Here is an 18,685-nt window from a genome sequence, read left to right as displayed (position 1 = left end):
ATCAGATTTTTTTTTCACAATGAAATCCTGGTTTTGTGACAATTTTGTCCCTTGTTCTCTATATGTATATAGTGGCAGTTTTCCCTATTTAGCTATAGAGATACCTTGTAAACACTCTAGAAGTCACAATTTTTGGCCAATCATGAAAGTTGGTTAAAACATTGGTTTTATTGATATCTCAGACGAGTTTGAAAATGGTTGGGATTGGTGAAAAAACATGGTCGCCAGTGGGCGGGGCATTTTTCTCTATATGTATGTAGTGAAAACATGTGAACACAGTAGAAGTCACATTTTTGGCCCAATTTTCATGAAATTTGCTCAGAACGTTTGTTTCCTTGATACAAGAGTTGAGTTCAAAAATGGTTTAGGTCAGTTGAATAACATGGCTGCTGGGAGTAAGGCAGTTTTCTCAGAATGCCCCCCCCCCCCTTTCGAAGAAGAGGGGGGAAATTGTTTTGCTCATGTCGGTCTGTCCGTTCACCAGATGGTTTCCGGATGATAACTCAAGAGGGAGCGCTTATGCCAAGGATCATGAAACTTCATAGGTAAATTGATCATGACTCGCAGATGACCCCTAACAATTTTCAGGTCACTAGGTCAAAGGTCAAGGTCACGATGACCCGAAATAGTAAAATGGTTTCCGGATGATAACTCAAGAACGCTTATGCCTAGGATTAGAAATTTCATAGATAAATTGATCATGACTCGCAGAAGACCCCTAATGATTTTCAGGTCACTAGGTCAAAGGTCAAGGTCACGGTGACCAAAAGCAGTAAAATGGTTTCCGGATGATAACTCAAGAACGCTTATGCCTAGGATCATGAAACTTCATAGATACATTGATCATGACTCGCAGATAACCCCTATTGATTTTCAGGTCACTAGGTCAAAGGTCAAGGTCACGATGACCCGAAATAGTCAAATGGTTTCCAGGTGATAACTCAAAAACACTTAAGCCTAGGATCATGAAACGTCATAGATACATTGATCATGACTCGTAGATGACTCCTATTGATTTTCAGGTCACTAGGTCAAAGGTCAAGGTCACGGTGATCCGAAATAGTAAAATGGTTTCCAGATGATAACTCAAGAACTCTTATGCCTAGGATCATGAAACTTCATAGGTACATTGATGATGACTCGAAGATGACCCCTATTGATTTTCAGGTCACTAGGTCAAAGGTCAAGGTCACGATGACCCGAAATAGTAAAATGGTTTCCGGATGATAACTCAAGAACGCTTATGCCTAGGATCATGAAACTTCATAGATACATTGATCATGACTCGGAAGATGACCCCTATTGATTTTCAGGTCACTAGGTCAAAGGTCAAGGTCACGGTGACCCAAAGCAGTAAAATGGTGTCTGGATGATAACTCAAGAACGCTTATGCCTAGGATCATGAAACGTCATAGATACATTGATCATGAGTCACAGATAACCCCTTTTGATTTTCAGGTCACTTGGTCAAAGGTAAAGGTCACAAAGACCTGAAATAGTAAAATGGTTTCCGGATGATAACTCAAGAACGCTTATGCCTAGGATCATGAAACTTCATAGATACATTGATCATGACTCCAAGATGACCCCTATTGATTTTCAGGTCAAAGGTCAAGGTCACGGTGACCCAAAGCAGTAAAATGGTGTCCGGATGATAACTCAAGAACGCTTATGCCTAGGATCATGAAACGTCATAGATACATTGATCATGAGTCACAGATAACCCCTTTTGATTTTCAGGTCACTAGGTCAAAGGTCAAGGTCACGGTGTCCCGAAATAGTAAAATGGTTTCCAGATGATTAATCATACATGCTTATGCCTAGGATCATGAAACTTCATAGGTACATTGATCATGACTCGAAGATGACCCCTATTGATTTTCAGGTCACTAGGTCAAAGGTCAAGGTCACGCTGACCTGAAATAGTAAAATGGTTTCTGGATAACTCAAGAACGCTTATGCCTAGGATCATGAAACTTAATAGGTACAATGATCATGACTTGAAGATGACCCCTATTGATTTTCAGGTCACTAGGTCAAAGGTCAAGTTACGGTGACCTGAAATAGTCAAATGGGTTCTGGATGATTACTCAAGAACGCTTATGCCTAGGTTCATGAAACTTCATAGGTGTATTTATCATGACTGGCAGATGACCCCTATTGATTATCAGGTCACTAGGTCAAAGGTCAAGGCCACAGTGCCAAAAAATGTATTCACACAATGGCTGTCAAGGTCACAGTGACTCAACTTAGAAAAATGGTTTCCGGATGATAACTCAAGAACGCTTAGGCCTAGGATCATGAAACTTCATAGGTACATTGATCATGACTAGTAGATGACCCCTATTGATTTTCAGGTCACTAGGTCAAAGGTCAAGGTCACGGTGACCTGAAATAGTAAAATTGTTTCTGGATAACTCAAGAATGCTTATGCCTAGGATCATGAAACTTCATAGGTACAATGATCATGACTTGCAGATGACCCCTATTGATTTTCAGGTCACTAGGTCAAAGGTCAAGTTACAGTGACCTGAAATAGTCAAATGGGTTCTGAATGATTACTCAAGAACGCTTATGCCTAGGTTCATGAAACTTCATAGGTGTATTTATCATGACTGGCAGATGACCCCTATTGATTATCAGGTCACTAGGTCAAAGGTCAAGGTCACAGTGCCAAAAAATGTATTCACACAATGGCTATCAAGGTCACAGTGACTCAACTTAGAAAAATGGTTTCCGGATGATAACTCAAGAATGCTTACGCCTAGGATTATGAAACTTCATAGGTACATTGATTATGACTCGCAGATGAAATAATGATGAAATTTGACTAGGATGTTTTCTCTGGACAATATCTAGGTCAAGTTTGACATTTGGTAAAGATTAAATGAACCGACTCCTCTCAGGTGAGCGAACTAGGGCCATCTTGGCCCTCTTTTTATACGCCCGTCTATGACGGGACGTATTATGGTATACCCCGCGTCCGTCCGTCCGTCTGTTAATGTCGTACGCTACGTCAAATATCCTTTGACAGATTTTCTTCAAATTTTAACACAATCTTAATATTGATAAACCCTGATCCCCTTTCGTTTTTGACGGAATTCTGAATTGTCGTTCCAGAGTTATGGGACTTTGTTCGTCAAAATTTCGTGATTTCATTGAATGTCCTACTGTAGCTATATAAAAATGTTAAAGTTGTTATAACTTTGGTATGCTTGGACCTAGAGTCTTGAAACTTGACATGAAGGTTGGCCAGAACTAGTAAGTAACCACTGGACATTTCAAGGTCATTCATTTGAAGGTCAAGGTCACTGTGACCTTGAATGTAAAAATGTTAAAGTTGTTATAACTTTGGTATGCTTGGACCTAGAGTCTTGAAACTTGACATGAAGGTTGGCCAGAACTAGTAAGTAACCCCTGGACATTTCAAGGTCATTCATTTGAAGGTCAAGGTCACTGTGACCTTGAATGTAAAAATGTTAAAGTTCTTATTTCATGTTATAACTTTGGTATGCTTGTACCTAGAGTCTTCAAACTTGAAATAAAGATTGGCCAGTACTAGAAGATGACCACTGGTCATTTCAATGTCATTCATTTGAAGGTCAAGGTCACTGTGACCTTAAATGTTAAAATGTTAAAATTGTTATAACTTTGGTATGCTTGGACATAGAGTCTTCAAACTTGACATGAAGGTTTGCAAGCACACTTAGATGACCACTGGTCATTTCAAGGTCATTCATTCTAAGGTCAAGGTCACTGTGACCTTAAATGTTATTGTTGTTCATGTATCCTACCGTAGCTCAAATATCCCCCGATGGATTTTTTATACGCCCGTCTATGACGGGACGTATTATGGTATACCCCGCGTCCGTCTGTCCGTCCGTCCGTCCGTCCGTCCGTCCGTCTGTTAATGTCGTACGCTACGTCAAATATCCTTTGACAGATTTTCTTCAAATTTTAACACAATCTTAATATTGATAAACCCTGATCCCCTTTCGTTTTTGACGGAATTCTGAATTGTCGTTCCAGAGTTATGGGACTTTGTTCGTCAAAATTTCGTGATTTCATTGAATGTCCTACTGTAGCTCAAATATCCTTCGATGGATTTTTTTCAAATTTCAACACAATCTTAATATTGATAAACCCTGATCCCCTTTCGTTTTTGACGGAATTCTGAATTGTCGTTCCAGAGTTATGGGACTTTGTTCGTCAAAATTTCGTGATTTCCATGCTCATGTACTTATAAAATAAACCATGTATTCAAATACAAATAAACTGAAGTAAAAAAATGATTCAAAGGGTTATTTATTACCTTACTACTTCATTGGCGAACGACGGGCGTATCATGCGCTCATGGCGCAGCTTTTATTTGGAATGGCATCGGGTCTTAAACTAAACAAAAGTAAATGCACTGTGCTAAGAGTAGGTAAATTAAAACAAAGTAATATTCATCTTAAAAAAAGAAATGAAATTCAACTGGACATCAGATGAAGCAACAACATTAGGAATGACCTTTACAAGCAATGAAAATGAAACAATTCTTAAAACATATTGCCTAAATTACAAAAATTTAAAAATTGTTTAAAATCATGGCAGCATTGTAAACTTACACTTATCGGAAAAAACTCCGTGTTGAAAATGTTTGCGCTCCCTAAATTAATTTACACACTAACAGTTCTCCCAAACCTACCAAATGATATTATTGAAGATATAAAAATAAAATAAAACGAACAAAATATTTTACACACTTCAAATTAAAAACCCTGCGGAAATCTCCAAAGCTCAAACTAAATGGCAAAACCATCTTGGAAAACAAGAATTTAATTGGAAACAAATATATGTCATGCCATATAAAGCAACTACTGACAGCACACTGAGAAATTTTCAATACAAATACATCCAGAGAATCATAGCTACAGATAAATATCTTTTTTAGTGCAACCTATCCAACACAAATCTATGTGATATGTGTAGTGAACATATTGAAACAATAGAACACCTTTTCTGGGAGTATAAATATATTCAATCTCTATGGAATCAATTGATAACCTTTCTAGAGAAACAACAAATAAATGTTAAACTATCTCTCTTAGACATCAGTTTAGGGCTAAAAACCTTCAAAATACAAGAGGTAAATAACGCTGTGAGTTACATAATTATATTAATGAAATATTTTATATTCAGCATAAAATACAGAAAACAAAAACCTACAAAAACTAAAGATTCAAATTGAAAAAGAAATAGCCCTAAACAACAATACTCTTCATATATTTGAACAAAAATGGAAACACATTAACCTTTTATAAACAAGTCAAGTATGCTTTCTACCCACTTAATGCAACTCATCCTTATTCCTTATTCATAATTATTATTTTTTTTTTTTCTTTTTTAAAAATCACAAACAACCAAAGAAAACAATACATATTAACCTTTGTTTTTTAATAAAAAGGAAACCGCAAGGTCAAAAAAGTATATATTAGCATATCTTGTATAACATGTTTGAACATTTTTGCTGCTACATGGTATCACTTTGTTTTTATGATCATATACATGTATACATTATGTCCTATATTGAATAAAAAAAGAAAGAAAAAAAAGCTTTTAAAGGGAGATAATTTCTAAACCTGCCAAATGATATATTGAAATTTTATTTCAAAGAGGCGCAATAGGGGGCATTGTGTTTCTGACAAACACATCTCTTGTTTCTTACATTCTGTGATTGCTAAGCTCTTTTATTAGAAAAAAGTGTAATAACATTAAGGGTTGTTGTTTAGCCATGGACATGAAAGTTCCAAATTAAGGAATCTAATCAAGATCTCTCCTGTTAGTGCATTCTGCCAAACAGGGGGACACTTTCCACTCTGGGCTGGATTTTCATTTCGAGAGACCTTCTTTATAAAAAAACCATACACCATAAAATTGGAAAGTGTCGTCCCAGATTAGCCTATTAGGAGTGCCTAGGCTAATCAGGGAAAATACTTTTTATACCCCCATTACCATTGGTAGTAGGGGCTATATAGGAGTCACTTTGTCGGTCTGTACCGAAATTACATCGGATCTTCACCAAACTTGGTCACAAGTTGTATCTAGATGATGTGTAGGTCAAGTTTGAATATGGGTCATGCCCGGTCAAAAACTAGGTCACAGGGTCACTTAGTGTGTTTTAAACCGAAAGTTTGTCTGGAACATAACTATGTTATTAATCGTTAGATTTTGAAATGACTTGGTACATTTGTTCACCATCATTGGACAGTGTGTCGCGTGAAAAAAATATGTTGATATCTTCAAGGTCAAGGTCACACATTGAGTTCAAAGATCAAAAATGGCAATAAAGGAGCTTGTTCAGGCCATAACTATGTCATTCAATGTGAGATTTTAAAATCATTTGGCACATTTGTTCACCATCATTGGACTGTTTGTAGCACGAAAGAATAACGTTGATATCTCCATGGTCTTGTTCACACTTATAGGTCAAAGGTCAAAAATGGCCATAAATGAGCTTGACCAGGCCATAACTATGTCATTCATTGTGCGAATTTAAAATCAGTTGGCACATTTGTTCGCAATCATTGGACGGTGTGTCGTGTGAAAGAATTACGTCGATATCTCCAAGGTCAAGGTCACACTTCGAGTTCCAAGGTTAAAAATGGCCATAAATGAGCTTGTCCGGGACATAACTATGGCGTTCACTGTGAGATTAAAAATCATTTGGCACATATGTTCACCATCATTGGATGGTGTGTCGCGCTAAAGAATTACATCGATATCTCCAAGGTCATGGTCACACTTTGAGTTCAAAGATCAAAAATGGCCATAAATGAGCTTGTCTGGGCCATTACTATGTGGTTCAATGTGAGATTTTAAAATCATGTGGCACATTTGTTCACCATCATTGGAAGGTGTGTTGGCGACAGAATTACGTCAATATCTCCAAGGTCAAGGTCACACTTTGAGTTCAAAGGTCAAAAATGGCCATAAATGAGCTTGTCCGGGCCATAACTATGTAGTTTATTGTGAAATTTTAAAATCATTTGACTCTTTTGTTCATCATCATTGGAAGGTGTGTCACACGAAAGAATAACGTCAATATCTCCAAGGTCAAGGTCACACTTTTAGTTCAAATGTCAAGAATGGCAATAAATGATCTTGCCCGGGTCATAACTATGTCATTCACTGTGAGATTTTAAAATTACTCTTAACATTAATTTTGTTCACAATCATTGGACAGCGTGTCATGTGAAAAAATTCAAGAGTTCAAAGGTCAAAATGGCTATAAATGATAATGGCATAATAATTCTTAAAAATCGCCATAAATAAGATTCTCTTGTTTTGTAAAGACAGCATGCAAAATAGTCTGTGTAAATACGGTATGTGGGGGTATACGTCATGTCTGTGACAAAGCTCTAGTTGTAACAATTCAAGTTTGTATGCCAATACTATAGATATTGAAACACATATGAGTTGTTTTGTGATGTGTATTGTTATCATATACTCTTTAGAGTACAATAAGGAAGATTTTTATGTCCTCCACCACTATAGTTGGGGACATATTGTTTTTGCCCTGTCTGTTGGTTTGTGTGTGTGTTTGTTTGTTTGCCCCAACTTTAACATTTGCAATAATTTTTGCAATAGTCAAGATAGCAACTTGATATTTGGCATGCATGTTTATCTCATGGAGCTGCACAATTTGAGTGGTGAAAGGTCAAGGTCATCCTTCAAGGTCATAGGTTAAATATATGGGTCAAAATCTTTCATTTAATGAATACTTTTGCAATATTGAATATAGCAACTTGATATTTGGCATGCATGTGTATCTCATGGAGCTGCACATTTTGAGTGGTGAAAGGTCAAGGTAATCCTTTAAGGTCAAAGGTCAAATATATAGCTTCGAAGCAGTGCAAAAGGGGACATAGTGTTTCTGACAAACACATATCTTGTTTAACCTACTTTTATACCTGCACATTTGAGTGTCTCTTGCCTACCTTGTACCATGCACCACTGTACGACTCTCCATCAAAATGGACACAAGTGAAATACGAAGAAGAGATCAAGCAAAATGTTTATCCCAGTAACTTCATTATAAAAGAGAATAAATCAGGGCTTTTTTTCTTGTGTGAATGGCTGTTTTTCACAATTTTGCGAAAATTCGCAACTCAAATTTTCACAATTTCAAGAACTTTGCCACTCAAATTTTCACAAATTCAAGTAGTTCATGACTATTATTTTCACAATTTTAGAAAGTTTGTGACTAGTTTTTTCAAAATTTTGAACAGTTCACAATTCATTTTTTCACAAAATGGGGGGGGGTGGGGTGGCAAGTTCGCTTCACAAAAACAGGAAAAAAGCCATGTAAATACATGTACAGTGTTTTTGTATGGCAGGACATATGATGATGTGTACGGGCTCACAGCAGCCATGCTGAGTGGCAAGCGCTGCTACCTGGCCTCAAGCGACTTCTTCCGTGACCACATCGCCCGGTTGGATGTCCCGAACCAAAACCTGTTCTGGCTCTGGCAGAAACAGTGCCATTTGCAAATCCCGTCTGCTCTGGGGAAACAAAAATCTGTGTTTGAGGTAGGGATGAAATGGTCAATCAAGCCTGGTTTGGACATCGTACATATAACAAGTACTGTCCCAGATTAGCTTGTGCTCTGCACAGGCTAACTACAGACAAAACTTTCCGTCAAGTCAGGATTTGTGTTTAGAAGACAATTTTGGAATAATGCAAATATTGTCTGTTATGTTCGGTGTTTTATAATGGTACCCCCTGTTCAGAAGTACATGATTTTTGGTTTTACTGGAATCATCATGCAGTGTTCTTTATGCCCCCGCATCAAAAGATCCGGGGTTTAATGTTTTTGGCCTGTCTGTCATTGTATGTGTCCGTGTGTGTGTCCCAAAACTTAAACCAAAACTTTAACCTTCTTCATAGCTTTTGCAATATTGAACGTAGCAACTTGATATTTGGCATTTATGTGTATCTCATGGAGCTGCACAATTTAGGTGGTCAAAGGTCCAGGTCGTCCTTCAAGGTCAAAGGTAAAAAAATAATTCAAAGCGGCGCATTAGGGGGCATTGTGTTTCTGACAAACACATCTCTTGTTTTCATTCAAAATCTGGTCCGGTAATCGGTCCCATTCCCAATGGAAAAAAGTATATATTTTTAGCTCACCTGTCACGAAGTGACATGGTGAGCTTATGTGACAGTGTGTTGTCCGTTGTGCGTGCATGTGTGCGTGCGTCCGTCAACAATTTGTTTGTGTAGGCAGTAGAGGTCAAAGTTTTCATCCAATGTTTATGAAATTTGGTAAGAATGTTTATCTTGATGAAATCTGGGTTGGGATTGTATTTGGGTCATCTGGGGTCAAAAACTAGGTCACTAGGTCAAATCATAGAAAACCCATGTGTATGCAATAGAGGTCACAGTTTTTATCAGATCTAAATGAAATATGGTCAGAATGTTTGTCTTGTTAAAATCTGGGTTGGGATTGAATTTGGGTCATCTGGGGTCAAAAACTAGGTCACTAGGTCAAAGTCGAAAAAAATCTTTTGTAGGCAGTAGAGGTCACAGTTTTCATCCAAACATAATAAAATTTGTCCAGAATATTAATATTGATGAAATCTGGGTTGGGATTGTATTTGGGTCAGCTGGGGTTAAAAACTAGTTCACTAGGTCAAATCATAGAAAAACCTTGTAAATACAATAGAGGTCATAGTTTTATCTGATCTTAATGAAATATGGTCAGAATGTTTATCTTTATAATATCTGATTTTGGATCGTATATGGGTCATCTGGGTTCAAAAATTAGGTCACCGGGCCAATTCTAGTAAAACCTTGTGTAGATGAAACAGGTCACAGTTTTCTCTACATCTAAATTAAATTTTATCCGAATGTATTAATTAATGAAATCTGGCTCGGGATTGTATATGGGTCTGATAGAATTTAAGTTGCTGTAGCAAGGTTAGTCAGGTGAGTGATTCAGGACCATCATGGCCCTCTTGTTCCCATCATGGCCCTCTTGTTTCCTGAAACCTTCCAAATGGAAGGTTTCTGGAAAAAAAAGTAAAAAATTATTTAGATCTCAATATTTTGTTCACGTCCCGTCCATATAAGTTCAACCTTAGTAAATATAATACTAAAAACACTTGTATTCTCAATTTTGAAGCATTTTTTAGCAAAACAACAAAACACTAATTTCCCAATTTTAGTCAAAACGCCACAAATGTTCCCAATTCAAAGGGACCAGGCCCCATTCCCAAAATGGTGAAAAAAACACTGTCATGGTTGCCTGTAAGATGGCACAGTACACTTATCACAGGTTGTACATTTGGTACATTACATGGGACAGTAGTCTTCTGCACAGTGCTCTGGTTTAACCCATTTATGCCTAGTAGACTCTCCCATCCTTCTAATTTGGATCAATTTATTTACAAAATTAGGGATGTCTAGTATATTTATTTCTATATTTAGAATATTTCTTACAGAAATTTCTTAAAGCAAACAGCGCAGACCCTGATGAGACGCCGCATCATGCAGCATCTCATCTGGGTCTACGCTGTTTGCCAAGGTCTTTTTTCTAGATGCTAGGAATAAATGGGTTAAACTGCACTGGTCACATGGTTATAAAGATTTGTATACAACAGTTACTTAACGAATTTTCCTCTTAACCGCATCCCACTCAGAAGCATAGTGAAAATGGCCATGTGCAAACAGTATAAAGCCAGAACAGCCTGCGAGTAACTCACTGTCTGTTCAGGTTTTATGCTGTTTGCTGCTAATCAGTATCTGAGGGTTGGAAATGAAGCCTTTAAAACTTGAATTTAGTAAGAAAGGTTTTTAATTAAATTTAGCTTTCAAAGGGACTACAAATGCGGCAAAATACCTATCTAAGTGGTAAAGGGTCAAAGAATGGATTAAAAAAAACTATTTTGCATGATGTTAGATTGAACTAAGATGAATATTTAACACTAGTTCCCATTCAGTTCATATTGTCATTAATATTTCAATCACTAAATGCCTGTAAGCAACTTGTTAAGCTGATTGTCACCATTGCTATTCATTTTTTGATTATATAAAAACTAGAGCTTTGTCACAGACATGACGAATACCCCCACAGGAAGAGCGGATAAAAAGTACTTGAAATAGGGAACACCATGCTGAATGTGTAAAACCCACTAAGTGACCCCGTGACCTAGTTTTTGGCCTGGCATGGCCCATATACAAACATGGCCTAGAGATCATCTAGATAAAACTTCTGACCAAGTTTGGTGAAGATCGAAAGTAAACTACTTCAATTAGAGAGCGGACACCATGCTCAATGTTTAAAACGCAATAAGTGACCCTTTGACCAAGTTTTTGACCCAGAAAGGCCCATGTTCGAACTTGGTCTTAAGATCATCTAGACAAAATTTCTGACCTAGTTTGGTAAAGATCGGATGAAAACTACTTGAATTAGAGAGCAGACACCATGCTGAATGTAAAAAAACGCACTAAGTGACCCCATGACCTAGTTTTAGGCCCGGCATGGCCCATGTTCAAACTTGGCCTAGAGATCATCTAGATAAAAATTCTGACCAAGTTTGGTGAAGATTGGATGAAAACTACTTGCATTACAGAGCGGACAACATGCTGAATGTTTAAAACGCACTAAGTGACCCCGTGACCTAGTTTTTGACCAAGCATGACCCATGAAAGTTACATTTAATTAAATACTTTTCTTACTTAATTCAACGAATCAAGTTTTAATGGCTTCTTTTCTAACCCTTAACTCTTTCAGTGCTGGAACCGAATTTTGAAGGCCTTTGCAAACAGTTTGGATCCAGATGAGACGCCACAGAACGTGGCATCTCATCAGGATCCAAACTGTTTGCTATTCTGATAGTATTCTTTGAAAAGAATCGAAGAAAATGCTAATTTTAGAAATTCAGCAGACAACATTTTAGCAGAGGACAAATTTCCCAGCATGCAAAGGGTTAATTACTGATTAGCAGCAAACAGCATAAAAGCTCAACAGACTGCGAGTTACACACAGTCTGTTCTGGTTTTATGCTGTTTGCACATACCCATTTTCACTTTGTTTCTGAGTTGGATAGGATTAAGTATGTGTTAGCTGTGCATTTCAGTACCCAAATGTCTGTGTTTGCTGTGCATTTCAGTACCCAAATGGCTGTGTTTGCTGTCATTTCAGTACCCAAATGTCTGTGTTTGCTGTCATTTCAGTACCCAAATGTTTGTGTTTGCTGTCATTTCAGTACCCAAATGTCTGTGTTTGCTGTCATTTCAGTACATTTGTACCTAAATATCTGTGTTTGCTGTCATTTCAGTACCCATATGTCTGTGTTTGCTGTCATTTCAGTACCCAAATGTCTGTGTTTGCTGTCATTTCAGTACCAAAATGTCTATGTTTGCTGTCATTTAAGTACCCAAATGTCTGTGTTTGCTCTCATTTCAGTACCCAAATGTTTGTGTTTGCTGTCATTTCACTACCCAAATGTCTGTGTTAGCTGTTATTTCAGTACCCAAATGTCTGTGTTTGCTGTGCATTTCAGTACCCAAATGTTTGTGTTTGCTGTCATTTCAGTACCCAAATGTCTGTGTTTGTTGTACACTTCAGTACCCAAATGTCTGTGTTTGCTGTGCACTTCATTACCCAAATGTCTGTGTTTGCTGTGCACTTCAGTACCCAAATGTCTGTGTTTGCTGTGCATTTCAGTACCCAAATGTCTGTGTTTGCTGTCATTTCAGTACCCAAATGTCCGTGTTTGCTGTGCATTTCAGTACCCAAATGTCTGTGTTTGCTGTCATTTCAGTACCCAAATGTCTGTGTTTGCTGTGCATTTCAGTACCCAAATGTCTGTGTATGCTGTCATTTCAGTACCCAAATGCTCGCTGTGTCACCCACGAGTCCGACCTTCACTGGCATGTCCCGTACAAACTTGAGAGCGAGAAAAAATTACCTCAACCTGAGACAGTGGACATTGAAAGACGTTCGCGTTTAGACAAAGTGTTCCCCCCACATACTTTCCTGTGCATTCGCAAACCACCTGGTTACAATGAGTCAGAGGAAGTGATGAAAATACGGGCGGCCAGAGATAAGCTTCAAACGAGAATGACATCAAAACTTGAGGATAGCAGTGTGAAATTTAAATAAATACATTGCATGAAACACCTGTAAATTAAATTTTAACATACAATACTGTATCAACATTGTTGTTTTATGTGATGTCCTTCAAATGTAGGGGGTATATTTGTTGGCTTATGTAAGCAAGGCAAACGGTGGGCAAGTACACAACTCTTATTTCTACTCTCCAAGTCCATTCTTTTTCATTGGATAATGGATATTAACATACTTTATGAATCTGTGTATTCACCCCTTTCCCTTTTCAACAGAACCTTGTACATTTACAAGAACATAGATCTTTCTCGGTTAAATCCATTAAAAATTAGTATTAGCAGTGTAAAATTTAAGTGTTTATTACTGTACTGTCTGTCAGTTACGCAACTAGACAAGTACATGGATTCTCTACGAAACTAGTAACATACATAGGCAATTTTGTGTTAAATTATATCATTTGTGAGGCGATTGATTCAAACTGTTTATGCCCCTGGTAGGGTGGCATATAGCAGTTGAACTGTCCGACTGTCTGTCAGTCAGTCCGTCCGTCCGAAAACTTTACCATTGGCAATAACTTTTGCAATATTGAAGATAGCAACTTGATATTTGGCATTTATGTGTATCTCATGTAGCTGCACATTTTGAGTGATGAAAGGTCAAAGTCATTATTCAAGGTCAAAGGTAAAAAAAAAAAAATCCAAGGGAAGTAACAAGTTTCAAAGGGAGATTATTTCTACTTTTTAGCTCACCTGAGCACAACGTGCTCATGGTGAGCTTTTGTGATCGCCTTTTGTCCGTCGTGCGTTGTCCGTTGTGCGACGTCAACATTTGCCTTGTTCACTCTCTAGAGGCCACATTTATTGTCCAATCTTCATGAAATTTGGTCAGAAGATTGGTTGCAATGATATCTTGGATGAGTTCGAAAATGGTTACATTTGCTTGAAAAACATTGCTGCCAAGGGGCAGGGCATTTTTCCTTATATGGCTATAGTAAAATTTTGTTAACACTCTAGAGGCCACATTTATTGTCTGATCTTCATGAAACTTGGTCAGAAGATTCATCCCAATAATATCTTGGACGAGTTTGAAAATGATGCCGGTTGGTTGAAAAGCATGGCCGCCAGGGAGCGGGGCATTTTTCCTTATATGGCTATGGTAAAACCTTGTTAACACTCTAGAGGCCACATTTATTTTGCGATCTTCATAAAACTTGGTCAGAAGATTTGTCCCAATGATATCTTGGATGAGTTCGAAAATGGTTTTGGTTGCTTTAAAAACATGGCCACCAGGGGCGGGCATTTTAAAACCTTGTTAACACTCTAGGGGCCACATTTATTGTCCAATCTTCATGAAATTTGATCAGAAGATTGGTCTCAATGATATCTTGGATGAGTTTGAAAATAATTATGTTTGCATAAAAATAAGGCTTCCAAGGGGCGGGGCAATTTCCTTTTATGGCTATAGTAAAATCTTGTTAATTCTCTAGAGGCCACATTTACTGTCCGATCTTCATGAAACTTGGTCAGAACATTCATCCCGATAATATCTTGGATGAGTTCAAAAATGATGCCGGTTGGTTGAAAAACATGGCTGCCAGGAGGCGGGGCATTTTTCCTTATATGGCTATAGTAAAACCTTGTTAACACTCTAGAGGCCACATTTATTTTCCGATCTTCGTGAAACTTGGTCAGAAGATTTGTCCCAATAATATCTTGTTATCTCAGGTGAGCGACTTTGGACCTTTTAGGCCCTCTTGTTTTTCATTTGGCAGGTAAAAATAATTTTACAAGGGAAGTAATATTTTTTGAAGGGATATAATCAAAAACAAAACTGTTTACATCAAAGCGGTTCAGTAGGGGGCATTGTGTTTCTAACAAACACATCTCTTGTCCTCCATTATTATATCTTACTGTCATTTTCAAATTTTTAGTATTTAATGATTTTAATAATTAATTTTGGTCTTAAAGATTTGATTATTATTTCAAGTTTAATATTTCCTAAGAATAACTGTATATAGAAATCAACTTCATTCATTTGTTTCTTGCAAAAGAAGACATGTCCTGGAAAATTACTTTTTGTCACAGTAGTGTTTATTAGGGGAGAGCATAGTCGTTTTCTTATTAAGCAAACAATTAGAGTTTACTCCCTTGATCCAAACTTCTTTTGAAATAGAGTACAACTAATAAACATAAATGCTATATCGAAGACCTCTTAAAAATCAAGTTTTTTCCGCTGCTGTTTAACATCACTTTTGACCTTAGGTGACCTTTAGGTTACATTCATAAAAATGCCCGCGGCTACCCACGAATGAATACACTTCACTTAGTCCATTTGCTGAATTAAGAATACCACCAGACCATTGGAAACATGGCCGCGTCTTTCTAACACTGTTTTACTGCGTGTTCAGTATGAAACAATTTTATCTCTTATGAAAAGGCATGATAGATAGAAAAGTTTTACACTCAACTCTTCACATCAAAACAATTTGTGCGTAGATTATACACCTTCGTCAGTTCGCGGTAAGTGTGTGTGAATGTCAGAGTGTATATACGTGTTTTAAAGTCTTTGCGTATTTTCATTATTATTTTTTATTTATAGACTTTTTTAACTGTGACAGTACACAACATTTGTTTGTAGATCTACTAGTAATTCATAGTCTTAGATGTAATATTCGCCCATTTGTAGAAGAAGACATGGAGTTCTGCTATGATCAAGGTTTGTGCTCAAGAACATTACTTTTAAGCTACTACTGATATTCAATGAAACTTAACTATGGCATATCTTTATGATCATCACAACAGTCACCTGTCTTAGCAAGATTTTTGCCTATTTCTATAAGTGTACCTGAGCACAATGTGCTCATGGTGAACTTTTGTCATCCGTCTTGCGTTGTGCGGCGTCAACATTTGACTGGTTAACACTCTGGAGGCCACATTTATTCATGATCTTCATGAAATTTGGTGTGGAGATTTGTGCTAATGATACCTTGGACGAGTTCGAAAATGGTAAAGTTGCTTGAAAAACATGGACGCCAGGGGCGGGGCATTTTTTCTTATATGGCTTTAGTAAAACATTGTTAACACTCTAGATGTAACAGTCATTGTCCGAACAGCATGAAACTTGATCAAAAGATTTGTCCCAATGATACGTTGGACCAGTTCGAAAATGGTTCCGGTTGCTTGAAAAACATGGCCGACAGGGGGCCTGGCATTTTTCCTGATATGGCTAAAGTAAAACCTTGTTAACACTCTAAAGGCCACATATATGGTCCGATCTTCGTGAAATTTGGTCAGGAGATTTGTGCCAATGATACCTTGGACGAGTTAGAAAACGGTTCAGTTGCTTGAAGAACATGGCTGCCAGGGGGGCGGGGCATTTTTCCTTATATGGCTTTAGAAAACCTTGTTAACACTCTAGATGTAACAGTTATTGTTCGAACAGCATGAAACTTTATCAAATGATTTGTCCAAATGAGACATTGGACGATTTCGAAAATGGTTGCGGTTACTTGATAAACATTGCAGACATGGGGTGGGGCATTTTTCCGGATATGGCTTAAGTAAAACCTTGTAAACACTCCGAAAGTTACATTTATAGTTCACTCTTCATGAAACTTGGTCAAATGATTTGTCCCAATGCTATCTTGGACGAGTTCAAAAAGGGTTCCAGTTGCTTGAAAACGTGGCCGCCAGGGAAGGGGCAATTTTCCTTATAACGCTATATATGGCTATAGTAAAACCATGTTTACACTCTAGAGGACACATTTATTGTCAAATCTTCATGACACTTGGTCAAGATTTGTCCTAATTATATCTTTGACGAGTTTAAATATGGTTCCGGTTGGTTGAAAAACATGGCGCTCAGGGAGCGTGGAATTTTTCATTATATGGCTATAGTAAAACTTTGTCAACTCTCTAAATGTCACATTATTGTCCAATCTTCATGAAACTTAACCTGAACATGTGTTTTAATGATATCTTGGATGAGTTCGAAAATGGTTCCGGTATGTTGAAAAACATGGCCGCCAGGGGGGCCGGGAATTTATTGTTATATGGCTATAGTTAAACCTTGTTAGCACTCTAAAAGTTTATAGTTAACTCTCAGAAAAAACTTGGTCAGAACAATTTTTTAATGATTTCTCGGGCTGCAGTGAATATATCAGTTCCTTTGTATCTCTGGTGAGCGACTTTTGGCCTTTCAGGCCCTCTTATTTAAATAAGTGTCAAGTACCCTAGTTAAGATGTGCCTACAACATAAATGTAAGGTTAACATTTAGGCATTTCTTGTTACGTGGCAAAACCTTGTTAAAAAACAACATTTTAGTTTGCATATGCCTCTTTATCTGTTTTCAAATCTGTCATTAAAATGTCACTATTGTGACTGTCAAAAAATGTACATCCTACTGTCGAAGTGGGTGAATAGTGGAGTGTCAGGGACAGCTCTTGTCCTTGTATGGTGTATAGTGAAACATCGTTAACACTCAATAAGTCACGTATGTGCCCGCTTTTCGTGCAGATGTCATTTTTTGCCATATATTCACATAGAAGGCACGTATCTTGGCACTATTTATTAATCATTAACGTATTTGCCCAATACTCAGTAAGAAGTAGCGTATTTTTCGCAATATTCATTAAGAAGTTATGCATTTGCCCAGAATTCATTAAGCAGTATTTTCCCAATATAAATGACGACGCCACGCCATGTTGTCCTTATGATGTATCCAACGAGTAAGTAAATGGTCTCTGTCTGTTGAGAAACATGGTCGAAAGTGGAAGTGCAGTTGTTACTTCTTTAGCTCAAATTTGATTATATGAACACACGTCAGATAGATGGAAGACTGTTCCTTACACTACTGAAGTTAAATCTTGTGAATACAACCTGCTCAGGACAGTTTTTATGCTCCCCCAAAAATTATTTTGGGGGGAGCATATAGTCGCCGCTTCGTCTGTCCTAGTCTGCGTCTGTCTGTCTGTCTGTCCGTCCGTGCACAATTTTTGTCCGGGCTATTTCTCAGCAACTAATGACCGGAATTCAATGAAACTTTATGGGAAGCTTCACTACCAAGAGGAGATGTGCATATTATCAGCGGGTTCTGGTCGGATGATTTTTCACAGAGTTATGGCCCTTTGAAATTTTCTATAATTTTTTTTTATTGTCCACCCCCCAACTACGGTTCCCTCAAGACGTTTCCTTTTATCTGAATGTATAGTGCAATATTGTGACAAAAAAAAACTTTCAGGAGCATCACCCGTCTCCGACGGTTTCTTGTTTATCATCTGCTATTCTCAGTAGAAATGTGAGGCCATTTAGCCAAATTGTTTAGAAAACAAAATTTGTCGAGTCGGCATTCTGTCTATGAAGAACACGTAAAACATACTACAAGACATGTTCACGTTAATTTTATGTTAAGCATAGTCTTGATTATGTTTAGCATAGTCTTAATTACATTAAAGTTTAAGCAGAATAGCCGCCCTAAAATGGGTCTTTTTGTCATATGCGGCCAGCGTATTTGCAGATCATCCTCGTATTCTGGCTAGGCGCTTGGCCTCTCCGCTTTAAAATCCCACAAG

The 18,685-nt window shown here is 37.6% G+C and overlaps 1 protein-coding gene across 2 annotated transcripts in view; it reads left to right on the top strand.

The window, feature by feature from the left end:
- LOC127871352 (mitochondrial ribonuclease P catalytic subunit-like) overlaps positions 1-13,201 on the top strand; it is a 39,678-nt gene extending 26,477 nt beyond the window's left edge. The window contains exons 6-7 of one of the 2 annotated variants that reach the window (XM_052414155.1): positions 8,382-8,574; positions 12,876-13,201. In XM_052414155.1, the coding sequence (XP_052270115.1) occupies positions 8,382-8,574; positions 12,876-13,151 (469 nt within the window). In that variant the 3' untranslated portion in view covers positions 13,152-13,201. The remainder of the gene's footprint in view (positions 1-8,381; positions 8,575-12,875) is intronic. The other variant, XM_052414156.1, reaches the window with a different exon arrangement.
- Positions 13,202-18,685: the final 5,484 nt, after the last annotated feature.

Source organism: Dreissena polymorpha, chromosome 3, assembly GCF_020536995.1.
Source record: "Dreissena polymorpha isolate Duluth1 chromosome 3, UMN_Dpol_1.0, whole genome shotgun sequence".
Classification (NCBI taxonomy): Eukaryota; Metazoa; Mollusca; class Bivalvia; order Myida; family Dreissenidae; genus Dreissena; species Dreissena polymorpha.
The sequence above is the reverse complement of the archived record's forward strand: the minus strand, read 5'-3'. Positions and strand labels throughout refer to the sequence as shown.